A 17,005-nucleotide genomic window follows, 5' to 3' on the forward strand; every position below is an offset into this window, starting at 1 on the left:
ACTGGTACATTCAATATGGCCGCCGATCCATCCACCACGGAATATGAACTTGAATGGGACAGCTGTTCTGTTGATTCTAATTATATGGATATTAATGATTATATCAAAACGCAGGGCCCTGGGGTTGCCAACTCAAAGATCTAGAATTCTATACACTCTAAGGAAAAACAGGTGCTATCAGACAGCAGTAATTTTGGTTCCAGGTAGAACCATGGAACCAAAAAGGGTTCTACTAAGGGGACAGCCGAAGAACACTTTTGGGATCTTTTTTCTTAGAGTGTACCTGCTGTTTTTATCATTCTAGTTCTATAGTTCTACTACTCACCCTCCTCCGGTCCTCAGCTGCCTCCAATTTCTTCTGGATGTCCTCTAGGGACACTTCCCTCTTGGGAGGCGAAGCGATGCTGTGGGCCGCATCTGACACCGGGGATGGGGGCTTCAGAATCACCTCAAAGGCCTGGCCCGACGCCCGTTTGTTGATTGGCTTCACCTCCATGTCTGAAAACAAGTGAAAAGATGTGTTATTTTTTTCTGTGGTCTGGTCTTCTGGGGTCTGGTCTTCTGGGGTCTGGTCTTCTGGGTTCTGGGGTCTGGCCTTCTGGGGTCGGATCTTCTGGGTTTTGGGGTCTGGTCTTCTGGGGTCTGGTCTTCTGGGTTCTGGTCTTCTGGGGACTGGTCTTCTGGGGTCTGGTCTTCTGGGTTCTGGTCTTCTGGAGTCTGGTCTTCTGTGTTCTGGGGTCTGGTCTTCTGGGTTCTGGTCTTCTGAGGTCTGGTCTTCTGAGGTCTGGTCTTCCAAGTTATTGGGTCTGGTCTTCTGGGGTCTGGTCTTCTGTGTTCTGGGGTCTGGTCTTCTCGTCTTCTGGGGTCTGTGGTCTGTTGTTTAGACAGGTTCTGTAGTTTTTTGGTTAATATATGATGTCCATTTGGTCCAGTTATTTACAAAGGCGTCCAGTTTCAAATGGATTGTAGCTGTTCTTTTTTCCATATCTTGGACGTCGTTGGTTACAGTATGTTGATCCAGTCCAGGATGGTTGGTAATGTTGGTCCAGTCCAGGATGGTTGGTAATGTTGGTCCAGTCCAGGATGGTTGGTAATGTTGGTCCAGTCCAGGATGGTTGGTAATGTTGGTCCAGTCCAGGATGGTTGGTAATGTTGGTCCAGTCCAGGATGGTTGGTAATGTTGGTCCAGTCCAGGATGGTTGGTAATGTTGGTCCAGTCCAGGATGGTTGGTAATGTTGATCCAGTCCAGGATGGTTGGTAATGTTGGTCCAGTCCAGGATGGTTGTTAATGTTGGTCGAGTCCAGGATGGTTGGTAATGTTGGTCGAGTCCAGGATGGTTGGTAATGTTGGTCCAGTCCAGGATGGTTGGTAATGTTGGTCGAGTCCAGGATGGTTGGTAATGTTGGTCCAGTCCAGGATGGTTGGTAACGCTGATCCAGTCTAGGATGGTTGGTAATTTTGGTCTAGTCCAGTCCAGGATGGTTGGTAATTGACATGATAGCCAGTGTCTTCCTATTGCATTCTTGTGTTTGTTTGACCCATTTATTGTATTGTTCTGTTTACGGTGGTTCATGGATATTAAAGGACACCGTTGTAAATCAGTTTCCGCTCTCCTGCGCCTGACTTCTCTGCCACCAGTACGCACCTCACTACAATGAGACAGTTCTCTGTTGGACTTCCATGTACTTTGGACAATAAAGTAATGTTCTTCAATTCAGGAGGACATCCAAAACAATAAATAAATATCCACAAATACAATAAAGGGCACGGCTCCTGGATTGAGCTGAAATGGCATCAGGTCAACTACAGTGAAATTCAGACTACAATGTTTTGACTTGATCTGAAAAATGACGCATTGGAATTAAAAAATGTTTTGTTACGTTCCCCTGCAAGGAAACCAAAAAATATCACTCAAACAAAAGGGGGAACTAACAAAGAGTCCCTGACCAACAACCAAAACAAAACAGGTGGGGTTTAAGGATGGGTTCTGAAAGACAGTCATGTGGGTGTCCACTAAAAGTTGGCTAGCAACAACAACAACTGGAACACAAAAGATACCCACCATGAGACCCACTAAATTCACCCAAGAAGAGGCAAACAAAAGAAAACCAACACCAAACTTGGAGACAGGAAGTAAACCATAAAGTAGAGCAAAATGAAAACAGATAAAGGATTTTTTTGTCTAGAAATCAAAACAGGGCACGCCAACTAAAGGAGTACCATCTATACAGTACCAGTGTTGTACCATCTATACAGTACCAGTGTTGTACCAGTGTTGTACTATCTATACAGTACCATCTATACAGTACCATCTATACAGTACCATCTATACAGTACCGGTGTTGTACCATCTATACAGTATCAGTACAGTACCATCTATACAGTATCAGTACAGTACCAGTGTTGTACCATCTATACAGTACCAGTGTTGTACCATCTATACAGTACCAGTACAGTACCTGTGTTGTACCATCTATACATTACCATCTATACAGTACCAGTACAGGACCTGTGTTGTACCATCTATACAGTATCAGTACAGTACCATCTATACAGTATCAGTACAGTACCAGTGTTGTACCATCTATACAGTACCAGTGTTGTACCATCTATACAGTACCAGTACAGTACCTGTGTTGTACCATCTATACAGTACCATCTATACAGTACCAGTACCATCTATACAGTACCATCTATACAGTACCATCTATACAATACCAGTGTTGTACCATCTATACAGTACCATCTATACAGTACCATCTATACAGTACCAGTACCATCTATACAGTACCATCTATACAGTACCAGTACAGTACCAGTGTTGTACCATCTATACAGTACCAGTCAAAAGTTTGGACACACCTACTCATTCCAGGGGTTTTCATTATTTTTACTCTTTTCTACATTGTAGAAGACATCAAAATGATGAAAGAACACATATGGAATCATGTAGTAACCAAAAAGTGTTAAATAAATCAAAACATATTTTATATTTAAGATTCTTCAAAGTAGACACCCTTTGCCTTTGAGGTTACCTGGAGGTGTGTTGGGTCATTGTCCTGTTGAAAAACCGTAGGTGTGTAAAACTTCTGACTGGTATTTTATATATATACAGTAAATAATTTTTATTTTTTAAATATTTTTTATTTTACAATCTCTTTTTTATTTTTCTTGTAGTTTCCTAAAACTCACGTGTTTTTTGAAAAACTCACGTACGCTTCTATAACTCTCGTCCCCTCGAACGAGCTCAGCCAAGACGATACTCAAAACAAATTGTGAGCCGGGGCAACAAACTGGCTAAACGCAAAACACAAAACGTTTTACCTGCCCACCCTTGGGAGATAATCAGCTACCAAGCTGTCCTTACCACAGACATGTCGGATTTCAGGAGGAAACTCCTGCAATATCTGTAGTAACTTTCCTATCCTGATTGGTTCTTACCTCTCGTGTGACCTGGTTCTTACCTTCGAACTCACAGACGACCAGCTTGTTGCGTGCCTCTGGATAAAAGCAGGAGCAGATGAGGGAGAAAACAGACAGCTCCTTCATCTTCTCTTTGTATGCTGAGGGAATACAAACACACCAGACTTTTAACACTGCTATGTGGAGGAGGTCAAAATGGCCCCCTATTCCCAATATAGTGCTTTAGCACCCTATTCCCTATATAGTGCTTTAGCACCCTATTCCCTATATAGTGCTTTTAGCACCCTATTCTCTATATAGTGCAAAAGTAAAGCACTATAGGGAACAGGGTGCCATTTTTGACACAACCAAAGTCAGACACTATAATGGCACCTATAGGAGATAACATTGTCATTATGCTGTTTATTGACTGTGGAATAAAGATCATTCATACAGGCTTGCTTCACAGTGACAGTATAAAGCCTTGTGCAGGCCAGAGTGGCCCATAGAGAACATTCATACAGGCTTGCTTCACAGTGACAGTATAAAGCCTTGTGCGGGCCAGAGTGGCCCATAGAGAACATTCATACAGGCTTGCTTCACACTGACAGAATTAAAGCCTTGTGCGGGCCAGAGTGGCCCATAGAGAACATTCATACAGGCTTGCTTCACACTGACAGAATTAAAGCCTTGTGCGGGCCAGAGTGGCCCATAGAGAACATTCATACAGGCTTGCTTCACACTGACAGTATTAAAGCGGTTAGGTAGCCTAGTGGGTAGTGGTTGGGGCGGCAGGTAGGTAGCCTAGTGGGTAGTGGTTGGGGCGGCAGGTAGGTAGCCTAGTGGGTAGTGGTTGGGGCGGCAGGTAGGTAGCCTAGTGGGTAGTGGTTGGGGCGGCAGGTAGGTAGCCTAGTGGGTAGTGGTTGGGGCGGCAGGTAGGTAGCCTAGTGGGTAGTGGTTGGGGCGGCAGGTAGGTAGCCTAGTGGGTAGTGCTTGGGGCGGCAGGTAGGTAGCCTCGTGGTTAGAGCATTGAGCTAGTAGCCTGAAAGGTTGCTAGATCGAATCCCCAAACTGACAAGGTAAAAATCTGTGGTTCTGCCCCTGAACAAGGCACCCACTGTTCCTAGACCGTCATTGTAAATAAGAGTTTGTTCTTAACTGTCTTGCCTAGTTAAATAAAAAAATAAAAAGCCTTGCCAGAGTAGCCCATAACTGATCATGATTTTTTGTTGAACTTGAGCTCTATTAATGAATTCTATCATGATCTGATAACAGTAAGCTAATGGGCATTAGCTAAAGGCTAGATGCTACTCTATCTTCATAGTGTTTAAATTGTCATTATTACGAGGAAGTCATCACTTCAATAGTGACGGAGGGATTTAGAAGAGACAGGCTCTGTCCAAATTCAAAATGGCACCCTTTGAATCAGGGCCCCATAGGGCACACACAAAGTCTCTACCTCAACACCAACACCAAAATAAATACCTAGTGTATTACTATCACCCTACTGTATTAGGTTCTAGTAGCCCTGACTCCACTAAGGTACAGCATCAGAGAGCGAGAGAGAGAGAGAGAGAGCTCTGTCCGAAGAAGACTGCAGATTGTCAATACTGATTAGCCAACTGCTGCAAAGGCCAGCAGCGTGTGGAGCGGACCATTGCTGCAGGGCTGGCCACTATCCCAGCCTGCTGTCTGGCGGCCTGCTACACCTGCGTGCCATGGCTCACTGCTCAACACAGCCTGCTGCCACATGTCATCAGAATCACGAAGATCCTATGGAACTGCATGGATCCATTTCCATTCCATGATAGAATATAGGCCCTACTGAACATAGAATACATTCCGGCACTATGGAAGCCCAAGAGCAAATATTTCTAGGCAAAACAGAGATCAGAGAACAGGAAGTAGGCCCATGCCTTTTAAGTGTTGGCTAATTCTATTGTCAGACAGAAAAGAGAATCAACTCTTTTGGATAATCAATCACTTTTACAGATCCACTAAGAAACAACTCAGAAAAATGTCAAACAAGAGATAAAGCAACAAATAGTTTTCTCTCCCCCTTTATTGTGTGTTATATTGACATAGAACAGTTTAATTCAGTGTAGAATCCTCCACTAAAACAAAATACTCTAGGCCTTGTTTTGCATTGGCATATCATGGCTGATATTGATGACAAGGCCCTTATTCATTTATACTTTTTGTTTAATATATTAAATGTAGCCCACATTTACACACAAAACTGCCAAATGATCCTAATACATATCAGCCAAATCACGGTAACAAATACATTACTAACTATTGTAGCCCAACAAATGAACCACTGAATTCAATGCGTTGTCAGCACGCCCCTTTCATTCACCTAAAATTGATTCTCTATCATATTCGAGCTCAAACAAGCGACATAACCGTTATATGAGTATACTCATAAAAGTACATAAATGAAAAAAGGAATTATATCTCAGCCTGTCAAGCTGTGTTGAAATGGTAGTCAAACCGGTGTATTGGGTGGGGTCTCTCTGCATTATGCTTCTACTAGAGCCGCCGCCGTATCACCAGCAGTAGGTGCAGCGTTGTAAATAAAACCACTATAAATAAGAAAAAAAACAGTCGCGCCAACATATTAACCAAAATAAATCTTACACTTGATATAAAATCATAACATTCATAAAATGTCCAATCTAGAAGAGCAGTTTTTGGCTGCCGTCCCTACGGGCCCATATACTGTAATAAAATAATGAGGACGATGCAGGTGTCCGCGCAGATCTCAGCCTCCATCCCTATAACAAACTCTTAACAATAATCCATGCTGAAAAATCTTACTCGCATCCTTACCAATTGCAGTTTTGGCCATGGCTGTCTGCGGGTGTTTTGCGGCTATGGTCTGAAGGGCGAATATATTGTTTTAAGGCACTGTGTCAGCGAAAAAGACAAGACCGGGGGCTGAGATCAGGATGAGAGGTGCGGAGCGAGCTGGAAGATGGGAGCGGTTGAATTATGAGCGTCTCTGCGCATGAGCAGATTGCTTGGCCACCCTCCGTCCTTTGACGCGCATCTCTCGTCGAGATCAGACATTCCATCCACAGCAATATAATAGGCCTAGTAGTACCGTAGGAATAGCCTACAGTAAAAATGTTACAGAGGTACATTTTGAGGAAAAACGAATAAAGTATTCTATTTGAAATGTTTAAATACTTACAAATACACAACATTACCAAAAGTGTGCTGACACCGTCTCGTTGAACATCTCATTCCAAAATCATGGACATTAATATGGAGTTGGTCCCCCCTTTGCTGCTATAACAGCCTCCATTCTCCTGTGAAGACTTTCCACTAGATGTTGGAACATTGCTGCTATAACAGCCTCCACTCTTCTGGGAAGACTTTCCACTAGATGTTGGAACATTGCTGCTATAACAGCCTCCACTCTTCTGGGAAGACTTTCCACTAGATGTTGGAACATTGCTGCTATAACAGCCTCCACTCTTCTGGGAAGACTTTCCACTAGATGTTGGAACATTGCTGTGGGGTCTTGCTTCCATTTAGCCACAAGGGCATTAGTGAGGTTGAGCATTACACATGGTAATCTTAGGCTTGTGTGCGGCTGCTTGGCCATGGAAACCCATTTCATGAAGCTCCCGACGAACAGTTTTTGTCCTGATTGTGCTTCCAGAGGCAGTTTGGAATTTGGTAGTGAGTGTTGCAACCAAGGACAGAGAATTTTTACGCTCCACGTGCTTCAGCACTGGGCGGTCCCGTTCGTGCGCTCATGTGTCCTACCACTTCGCGGCTGAGCCGTTGTTGCTTCTAGACGTTTCCAATTCACAATAACAGCACTTACTGAACAGTTGACCAGGCTAGCTCTATCAGGGCAGCTCTAGCAGAGCAACAATTTGACAAACTGACTTGCTGGAAAGGTGGCATCTTATGACAGTGCCACATTGAAAGTCACTGAGCTCGTCAATAAGGCCATTCTACAACCAATGTTTGTCTATGGAGATTGCATGGCGGTGTGCTCGATTTTATACACCTGTCAGCAACAGGTGTGGCTGAAATAGCCGAATCCACTAATTTGATGGGCTGTCCACATACTTTTGTATATATAGTGTATATTACAGTATATAAACCTATGGAACGCATTCATGACCTAAACATATTCATAGGTCCCACTTGAACGCGCCCCTAGCTCACGTATGCTATAGGCTACCAGACCTTGTGAATGGCTTCAGACACAGCCAAAAAGGGGAAACATGGAGCATCATCACAATGTTGGTATAGAGAATTAGTGCATTTATCAATGAGACAAGGCAATGCTGCTAGGGACATGAGTCATGCATGACAGAAAATCCAAGGCCTGCCCGACACTGTGGGCCAGTTTCCCGGACACAGATAGTCCTGGACTATAAAGATAGTTTCCATGGAGAGTCTACACTGATCTTGCTTTTACGTCCAGGTCCAGGTTTAATCTGTGTCCAGGAAACCTCCCGTACAGGGACGGCTTCTGTATCTGTACTTACTAAGGATCCCCATTAGCTGCTTCCTAAGGTTGATGACATGTACTTACTAAGGATCCCCATTAGCTGCTTCCTAAGGTTGATGACATAAACCCATTTTAATCACACTGAAATATTTACAGTATTTGTGGTTTTATTACCCAATTGGTTGACATTAGAAGCACTCAGTTACATATTTTCTCAGTAACAGGACGACACGTTGAATGTATGATTGTGCTTTCAGAGCAACATTTGATAGTACAGTACAATGCAGTGTTGAGAAGTCTTCAAAGTAGCTAAAGAGGTGCAGAGAAGTCTTATCTTTAATATTCATAACTTGCTCGTTACCATAGCTACAGCATATAAAACTAAAATATACATACTGGTGAATTAAAACAAAACAATTAATCTTAAAGGCTTGGAGTTAAAAAAAAGTTTTAAAAAACAAACTGTGTATAATATATTTTCTAATGTTACACAAAGCAACAACTTATGGAACAAGTTACTTTACTTCGCTCAGCATTGGTTTATTTGGTATAAAAACAGAGGTAGTGTCAGGTAAGAGGTGTGTTTGATGTTTCTCATGATTACTATACTAATTTGGTTACACTTAGCTACAATGCAGAAACAATAGATATGATAGATATATATATATATATATATTGGCTTCTATATGGCTTCTATACGGTCAATGATTGCTATTGAGAATGATTGCGAAAATCCATAGTGAAAGCAGCCAGGCTATATGGAATGAATGACTGTGAATCAGTGCTGCCCTAAATTACACTTACACCAGGTATACAAAACATTAAGCTTAAGCTCTTTCCATGACAGACTGGCCAGGTGAATCCAGGTGAAAGATATGATCCCTTATTGAGGTTACAAGTTAAATCCACTTCAATCAGTGTAGATGAAGTGGAGGAGACCTGGTTAAAGAAGGATTTTTAAACATTAAGACAATTGAGACATGGATTGTCTACGTGTGCCATTCAGATGGTGAATGGGCAAGACAAACGTGCCTTTTGAATGGGTTATGTAGGGGGGACGGGGACGGGACGACTCAATATTAGGAAAGTGATCTTCATGTTTTGTATACTCTGTGTACAAGAGGCCGTTCATAAGTCACATAACATCAGAATGCTAAAATGCAAGAGCCTAGCTTCTGCTAGAGGCTGAGGTTTGGAGCATCTTCTTGATCAGGTGACCGACCAGTATCTGAGGACGCTGTTGGTAGCTGTGGAGAACTTCATGAGAGCTGATCAGCTGGTCACCTTTCTGACGGTCCAATAGCGTCACACACACCACGGCCGCTTCAGAGGGACACAGTGACAGAGGACAGAGATTGATTATTTACTAGTCCCGAGTGCCAGTCTGCTACAGTGTCATGTCAACTCCTCGAACATGAGACAGGGAGTTGGCATGACAACACAAACAGATCAAGGACCAGCCTATTTATTTACCAGCAACACAATACAGAACTTTGATCCTACCAAAAGGTTCAACATTAGGACCTTCAAGGGAATGAATATGATGTAAAAACACATATATTTAATACATCTATTCAAATACATATGCATCTTTATTTCATCTTTAACGCATATAAAGTCAAAGGTTTTGTTTCTTTATTTAAAAAAAAAGCTTTATGTCTGCGAACAACACTGCTAATACGGCTGGTACTATCATCACTATCTACTACAACTACACCCGACCAGTACCAGTACCTTTCAGACCGCTGAGTTTACACATGGCAGCGAACAACACTGCTAATACGGCTGGTACTATCATCACTATCTACTACAACTACACCCGACCAGTACCAGTACCTTTCAGACCGCTGAGTTTACACATGGCAGCGAACAACACTGCTAATACGGCTGGTACTATCATCACTATCTACTACAACTACACCCGACCAGTACCAGTACCTTTCAGACCGCTGAGTTTACACATGGCAGCGAACAACACTGCTAATACGGCTGGTACTATCATCACTATCTACTACAACTACACCCGACCAGTACCAGTACCTTTCAGACCGCTGAGTTTACACATGGCAGCAAACAACACTGCTAATACGGCTGGTACTATCATCACTATCTACTACAACTACACCCGACCAGTACCAGTACCTTTCAGACCGCTGAGTTTACACATGGCAGCGAACACGGAAGACTCCATCTCGATGTTCCGAACCCCAGACTCATAGGCCTTGGTCAAGTAGTCCTGTTTATCCTTCTCTGTGTAGGAGCAGAAGGCCCCATCCAGGCGCGCTTGTCCTGGACACACAAAATACCAGCTAGATACACACAGTAACTCTAGTAGGGCACATCCATATAACCTGAGTGCCAGTCTGTTTGTGCCATCATGCCAACTCACTCGTTGTCATGCCTAACATGTTGGGCTTTACAATGACAGCAATGGAGTTGACAGGGGCACAGACAGATCGGGTATGAAGTTAACACAGCATAACATTTATAAAAAAAGACAGATTCGGAGACAACAAGCAGACAAGTGAAGTAGCGTGTAACAACCGACACCTTCATAGAAATCCATTGTGCACATAGTGTTTCCGATGACCGTCTCAAATTGACCCAGGTCCATGCTACACTGGAGCAGCTCTTCAGCCAGACCTTGGTCCAGGTCCGTGCTGCGTACCACAGTATTCCCCAGGATGACCTGCTCCAACCTGGGCAGGAAGGTGGCGTCTACTGACTGCTTGGTGACAACAACCGTGCCAGGCTCGAGGCCTGGAGACAGAAAGGGGAACAGAGTGGATGGACAATGTACAGCAAATATGGCTTGTTTTAGGCTTGTGTCCCAAATGGCACCCTATTCCCTATAAAGTACACTACTTTTGGGCCATACTTTTGGGCTCCCGAGTGGCGCAGCGGTCTAAGGCACTGCATCTCAGTGCCAGAGGCGTCACTGCAGTCCCTGGTTTGAATCCAGGCTGCATCATATCTGGCTGTGATTGAGAGGGCCGTGATTGGGAGTCCCATAGGGCCGTGATTGGGAGTCCCATAGGGCCGTGATTGGGAGTCCCATAGGGCCGTGATTGGGAGTCCCATAGGGCCGTGATTGGGAGTCCCATAGGGCTGTGATTGGGAGTCCCAAAGGGCCGTGATTGGGAGTCCCATAGGGCCGTGATTGGGAGTCCCATAGGGCCGTGATTGGGAGTCCCATAGGGCCGTGATTGGGAGTCCCATAGGGCTGTGATTGGGAGTCCCATAGGGCAGTGATTGGGAGTCCCATAGGGCCGTGATTGGGAGTCCCATAGGGCCGTGATTGTAAATAATAATTTGTTCTTAACTGACTTGCCTGGTTAAAGGTTAAATAAAAATATATACAGCGCCTTGCGAAAGTATTCGGCCCCCTTGAACTTTGCGACCTTTTGCCACATTTCAGGCTTCAAACATGGAGATATAAAACTGTATTTTTTTGTGAAGAATCAACAACAAGTGGGACACAATCATGAAGTGGAACGACATTTATTGGATATGTCAAACTTGTTTAACAAATCAAAAACTGAAAAATTGGGCGTGCAAAATTATTCAGCCCCTTTACTTTCAGTGCAGCAAACTCTCTCCAGAAGTTCAGTGAGGATCTCTGAATGATCCAATGTTGACCTAAATGACTAATGATGATAAATACAATCCACCTGTGTGTAATCAAGTCTCCGTATAAATGCACATGCACTGTGATAGACTCAGAGGTCCGTTAAAAGCGCAGAGAGCATCATGAAGAACAAGGAACACACCAGGCAGGTCCGATATACTGTTATGAAGAAGTTTAAAGCCGGATTTGGATACAAAAATATTTCCCAAGCTTTAAACATCCCAAGGAGCACTGTGCAAGCGATAATATTGAAATGGAAGGAGTATCAGACCACTGCAAATCTACCAAGACCTGGCCGCCCCTCTAAACTTTCAGCTCATACAAGGAGAAGACTGATCAGAGTTGCAGCCAAGAGGCCCATGATCACTCTGGATGAACTGCAGAGATCTACAGCTGAGGTGGGAGACTCTGTCCATAGGACAACAATCAGTCGTATATTGCACAAATCTGGCCTTTATGGAAGAGTGGCAAGAAGAAAGCCATTTCTTAAAGATATCCATAAAAAGTGTTGTTTAAAGTTTGCCACAAGCCACCTGGGAAACACACCAAACATGTGGAAGAAGGTGCTCTGGTCAGATGAAACCAAAATTGAACTTTTTGGCAACAATGCAAAACGTTATGTTTGGCGTAAAAGCAACACAGCTCATCACCCTGAACACACCATCCCCACTGTCAAACATGGTGGTGGCAGCATCATGGTTTGGGACTGCTTTTCTTCAGCAGGGACAGGGAAGATGGTTAAAATTGATGGGAAGATGGATGGAGCCAAATACAGGACCATTCTGGAAGAAAACCTGATGGAGTCTTAAAAAGACCTGAGACTGGGACGGAGATTTGTCTTCCAACAAGACAATGATCCAAAACATAAAGCAAAATCTACAATGGAATGGTTCAAAAATAAACATATCCAGGTGTTAGAATAGCCAAGTCAAAGTCCAGACCTGAATCCAATCGAGAATCTGTGGAAAGAACTGAAAACTGCTGTTCACAAATGCTCTCCATCCAACCTCACTGAGCTCGAGCTGTTTTGTAAGGAGGAATGGGAAAAAATGTCAGTCTCTCGATGTGCAAAACTGATAGAGACATACCCCAAGCGACTTACAGCTGTAATCGCAGCAAAAGGTGGCGCTACAAAGTATTAACTTAAGGGGGCTGAATAATTTTGCACGCCCAATTTTTCAGTTTTTGATTTGTTAAAAAAGTTTGAAATATCCAATAAATGTCGTTCCACTTCATGATTGTGTCCCACTTGTTGTTGATTCTTCACAAAAAAATACAGTTTTATATCTTTATGTTTGAAGCCTGAAATGTGGCAAAAGGTCGCAACGTTCAAGGGGGCCGAATACTTTCGCAAGGCACTGTACATACATAGGGAATAGGGTGCCATTTGGAACACATCTTTAGATTAATCAAAGGACTTTGATTGATTGATTGATTGAAACATCCCATATGAGTGTTATCACTAGTTTGACTACAGTGGGATGCAGATGTGCTGTGGTTAATCAGAAAGGAATTAAATCATATCCAAAGCACTTGAGAAGTACAACCAGACAGAAAACGTCTAAACAAACTCTCTAGGCCTACCTAATCCACCGGAGGTCCCAATGCGAAAGATGGTAACATCAGTGCAGCGAGCATGGTAGAGGAGCTTGATGAGCTCGTGTAACATGATGGCGATGGAGGGGATACCCATGCCATGCTGAAAAACAAAGAGAGAGAGAGACACGTGATGTCATAGATGTACCACATTCCACCACCACAGTCTCACGTCAGATAGCGTGGCGACCTCGTCTGCACTAGTTCATGGCAACGCGGTTGAGTTAGAAGGACGACACTGATTAAGCCACTCAATTCAGTCTGTTCGGCAGAACACACTGCTACACTGACACGTTCATTTATTTTACAAAGAAACCTTCTCTATTACTTTATATTACCTTTCAAACCCAGGACATCAATTACAATTCCACCCAAAGGTGCAACATTGTGAGTGCGTCCCAAATTGCAGCATATTACCTAGTGACGGCCTTTGTCCAGAGCCCTTGTCCAAAGTAGAGCAATATAGAGTACCATTTGAGATACAACTCGTGTTAAACCTACTAACATCTAGTGACTCTATAATAAACTACAAGTGACTGAAACCTGTGTTAAACCTACTAACATCTAGTGACTCTATAATAAACTACAAGTGATTGAAACTCATGTTAAACCTACTAACATCTAGTGACTCTATAATAAACTACAAGTGATTGAAACTCATGTTAAACCTACTAACATCTAGTGACTCGATAATAAACTACAAGTGATTGAAACCTGTGTTAAACCTACTAACATCTAGTGACTCTATAATAAACTACAAGTGATTGAAACTCATGTTAAACCTACTAACATCTAGTGACTCTATAATAAACTACAAGTGATTGAAACTCATGTTAAACCTACTAACATCTAGTGACTCTATAATAAACTACAAGTGATTGAAACTCATGTTAAACCTACTAACATCTAGTGACTCTATAATAAACTACAAGTGATTGAAACCTGTGTTAAACCTACTAACATCTAGTGACTCGATAATAAACTACAAGTGATTGAAACCTGTGTTAAACCTACTAACATCTAGTGACTCGATAATAAACTACAAGTGATTGAAACCTGTGTTAAACCTACTAACATCTAGTGACTCTATAATAAAGCAGAAGTGATTGAAATGGCTAGTGGTACTGTATTTCTTCACTTACGCTGACGGACAGCACGGGGCCAATCTTGTACATGGCATAGCGGTCAGTTCCTGCACAGATGTTGGGGTACTCAGCCTTGGGGTCCTCCAGACTCAGCTCTCCAGCAATGTACTCTATGAAGGACTTCATTCTCCAGGGACTGCCCCCAACACACACAAACTGAGACATGAACATAAGAGCAGACGACGTAAATGTTAACGTCCTGGGAAGGAATACAAAACATCAATAGAAATACAGGACTGCTTTCCTGAACACAGATTATTCCTACTCTACTTATTTAACTGGGCAGGTCTGTTAAGAACAAATTCTTATTTAGAATGACGGCCTACCAAAAGGCCTCCAGCGGGAAATGGGGCTTGGATTAAAAATTAAAATATAGGAAAAAACACACATCACGACAAGAGAGACACTACATAAGGAGAAATCTAAGACAACAACATAGCAAGGCAGCAACACATGACAACGCAGCATGGTAGCAACACAACATGACAACAACGTGGTAGCAACACAACATGGTAACAACATGGTAGCAGCACAAAACATGGTACAAACAATTATTGGGCACAGACAACAGCACAAAGGACAAGAAGGTAGAGACAACAATACAATATACACCTAGTCCTGGATTAAAACACATGTTCTATTGAAAGGTTTTTTTAGTCCTGGACTAAACTTAATCTGAATCTGGTAAACCAGCCCAATGTGTGAGGAATACAGAAAAGCTGACCTTATTGAATGCAGGAAATAAGATGTTATGAATGTCCATTTACTGACGCAATCTAGCTAGTAACCTAATGAATCAATCAGTAATCTTACTTTGACATCGCCAAACATGGCAGGCAGGTTGTGTGTGGAGGTCCCCAGGTTAAAGTGGTAGAGAATGTCATCTTTCATCCCATCCAGGTGTGGGTTATGCACATAGACAGTACTTTCACTAAGAAAATCAATCATACAAGGACATTTAGGGAAGACCGGTCTTTTATTTGACGACCTCCTAAACTTCTGGGCCCGTGTTCATGAAGCATATTCGGTTTTGGTTCGACATGTTCAACATTGTCTTCGTGTTACTGTTTGTCAATAGGATATAATCGCCTGGTTGTGAGTCATTTTCCTTAATCCTTGTAGGGTGTAATGTAATGCGCAATGATACGTGCTTCTGTGCAGGAAGTCAATTTCTCTGGATGACACACCTCTCTGCCGTTTCCTGGTTTTACGGATGAACTCAAATATAGTCCACTGATTAAAGGGATTGGTTAGCCTACTGTCAAAAGTCAATGTAAAATGTACAGTACAAAAGTCAATGTAAAATGTACAGTACAAAAGTAAATGTAAAATTTACAGTACAAAAGTCAATGTAAAATTTACAGTACAAAAGTCAATGTAAAATTTACAGTACAAAAGTCAATGTACAATGTACAGTACAATAGTAAAAGCTTTATCCGGGTGTTATTTGTCATGTTGACGTTGAATTCATTTTAATTTTCAGACGACAACACGAATCAAATCACTTTGATGATATAGTTATAGACAATGACGTGATCCAACCATTACTTATTAGATGTTACTGTACCTCTCGCACAATGTCTCATTCTTTTCATCACTGAAACCTGGTCCTGGTGCCATATTCCTGAAAAAAAAAGGTAAGAAGCACAAACCACCGGAGCTTTGTCAGATTCAGACATAGATGTCGTCACTACTGGTCCAGTTAGTGATAGGACATCGGTTTCTGCGAGGATGTGATGTATCCCATATCGTAGTCTGTAGGCTAACATCGACTACTACCACAAATATGCCGGCTGGTATGTCAGAGAAACAGCGATTGAATATATGTAGATTACCTGTAGCAGGTGGATGATTCGCATATGCTGCGTTAGATGCGTCCCGTTTCCTAAATATCTATCTGCAATGTAGTAAATGTATAAGATGCAGTAATTGAAAGCTGTGCTAAGGAACTTGTCACTGACATTGGGTTGTCACTAGTTATCACAGCCACAAAGTCAACATTGTGTAGATCTTAATTAAAAATTCATGAAAACTAAAATTTGTTTTTGGTCTTCATTAAAATTTTAGGCATGAAAAGGTTAGCAGTGCTGTTTAGGTTTAACATCCGATTTTAAGAAGATAAATTGTAGAAATAGGCGGGGTTTAGCCATAATTTGACTTTGTGGCTGTGGCAACTCGTGATGACCCTGCCATTGACTGTATATGAAGGTGTCACTAGTGAGTACGTTTACATGCGCACTAATAATTCGATATTAAACGGATTGTGGCAGTTGGCCGAGTACAGCAATAGTCAAGTAAACACTTTAATCTGTTTATCTTAATCTTCGTAAATTCCAAATAGAAGCATACGCCGATTAAACCCTGATTTTAGTTTTTTAGCAATCTTTCGAATTATCACATATAAAACAGTTTAATCGGAGTATCTGATCTGCGCATGTGCTAGCACCGGTAGCGCAACCCACTTCTTATGCGCGAGTGACTCTGGAATTATGCAATTTACAAATAGTTCACATACAAACTTCATGTCCCAACTCTGAATCAAATAGACTTGGCAAAAATAACATGATTTCGGTGGTAGAACGTTTATTGGCAATTTTTGGAATTTATTGAAGTCCCATCAGGTAGCCTGATTTCAGATGCGTCCATGCAAACATGATTAGGAAAATCGTTCTTGCAAAACATGTAAACGTTTTAAAACGAACTATTATATTAATCTGACTGGACTCACTGTAGACGTAACTCATGAACATCAAAA

The 17,005-nt window shown here is 42.3% G+C and overlaps 2 protein-coding genes across 5 annotated transcripts in view; both read right to left on the minus strand.

Moving 5' to 3' along the window:
• Positions 1-6,433, minus strand: part of LOC110505648 (stathmin-2) — an 11,314-nt gene extending 4,881 nt beyond the window's left edge. The window contains exons 1-3 of the mRNA XM_036936058.2: positions 6,237-6,433; positions 3,467-3,565; positions 326-498 (exon numbers count right to left, since the gene is read on the minus strand). Of these exons, the coding sequence (XP_036791953.1) occupies positions 326-498; positions 3,467-3,565; positions 6,237-6,255 (291 nt within the window). The 5' untranslated portion in view covers positions 6,256-6,433. The remainder of the gene's footprint in view (positions 1-325; positions 499-3,466; positions 3,566-6,236) is intronic.
• A 1,597-nt stretch (positions 6,434-8,030) lies between these two features.
• LOC149984788 (uridine phosphorylase 1-like) lies at positions 8,031-16,454 on the minus strand. 4 transcript variants are annotated; one of them, XM_090186786.1, is made up of 8 exons: positions 16,086-16,454; positions 15,818-15,874; positions 15,064-15,181; positions 14,248-14,406; positions 13,094-13,208; positions 10,432-10,641; positions 10,024-10,170; positions 8,031-9,204 (listed from the first exon to the last, which is right to left on the minus strand). In XM_090186786.1, the coding sequence occupies exons 2-8, from the start codon at positions 15,868-15,870 to the stop codon at positions 9,050-9,052; spliced, it is 957 nt and encodes a 318-aa protein (XP_090042912.1). In that variant the 5' UTR covers positions 15,871-15,874; positions 16,086-16,454; the 3' UTR covers positions 8,031-9,049. The 4 variants fall into 4 exon arrangements, with proteins under 4 accessions (XP_090042912.1, XP_090042921.1, XP_090042903.1 ...); XM_090186795.1 differs by lacking the exon at positions 15,064-15,181 and having other exon boundaries at positions 16,086-16,444; XM_090186777.1 differs by lacking the exon at positions 16,086-16,454 and having other exon boundaries at positions 15,818-16,053.
• Positions 16,455-17,005: the final 551 nt, after the last annotated feature.

This window comes from Oncorhynchus mykiss, chromosome 2, assembly GCF_057628025.1.
Source record: "Oncorhynchus mykiss isolate SJ-2025 chromosome 2, ASM5762802v1, whole genome shotgun sequence".
NCBI classification, from domain to species: Eukaryota; Metazoa; Chordata; class Actinopteri; order Salmoniformes; family Salmonidae; genus Oncorhynchus; species Oncorhynchus mykiss.

Excerpts from the sequence above, each read along its gene's own strand:
- LOC149984788 (XM_090186786.1), bottom strand. The coding sequence starts at position 15,870 with ATGGCACCAGGACCAGGTTTCAGTGATGAAAAGAATGAGACATTGTGC. Across the intron at positions 15,182-15,817 it reads AATGAGACATTGTGCGAGAG|TGAAAGTACTGTCTATGTGC; the intron begins GTACAGTAACAT and ends TGATTTTCTTAG. Across the intron at positions 10,171-10,431 it reads CACAATGGATTTCTATGAAG|GACAAGCGCGCCTGGATGGG; the intron begins GTGTCGGTTGTT and ends TTGTGTGTCCAG.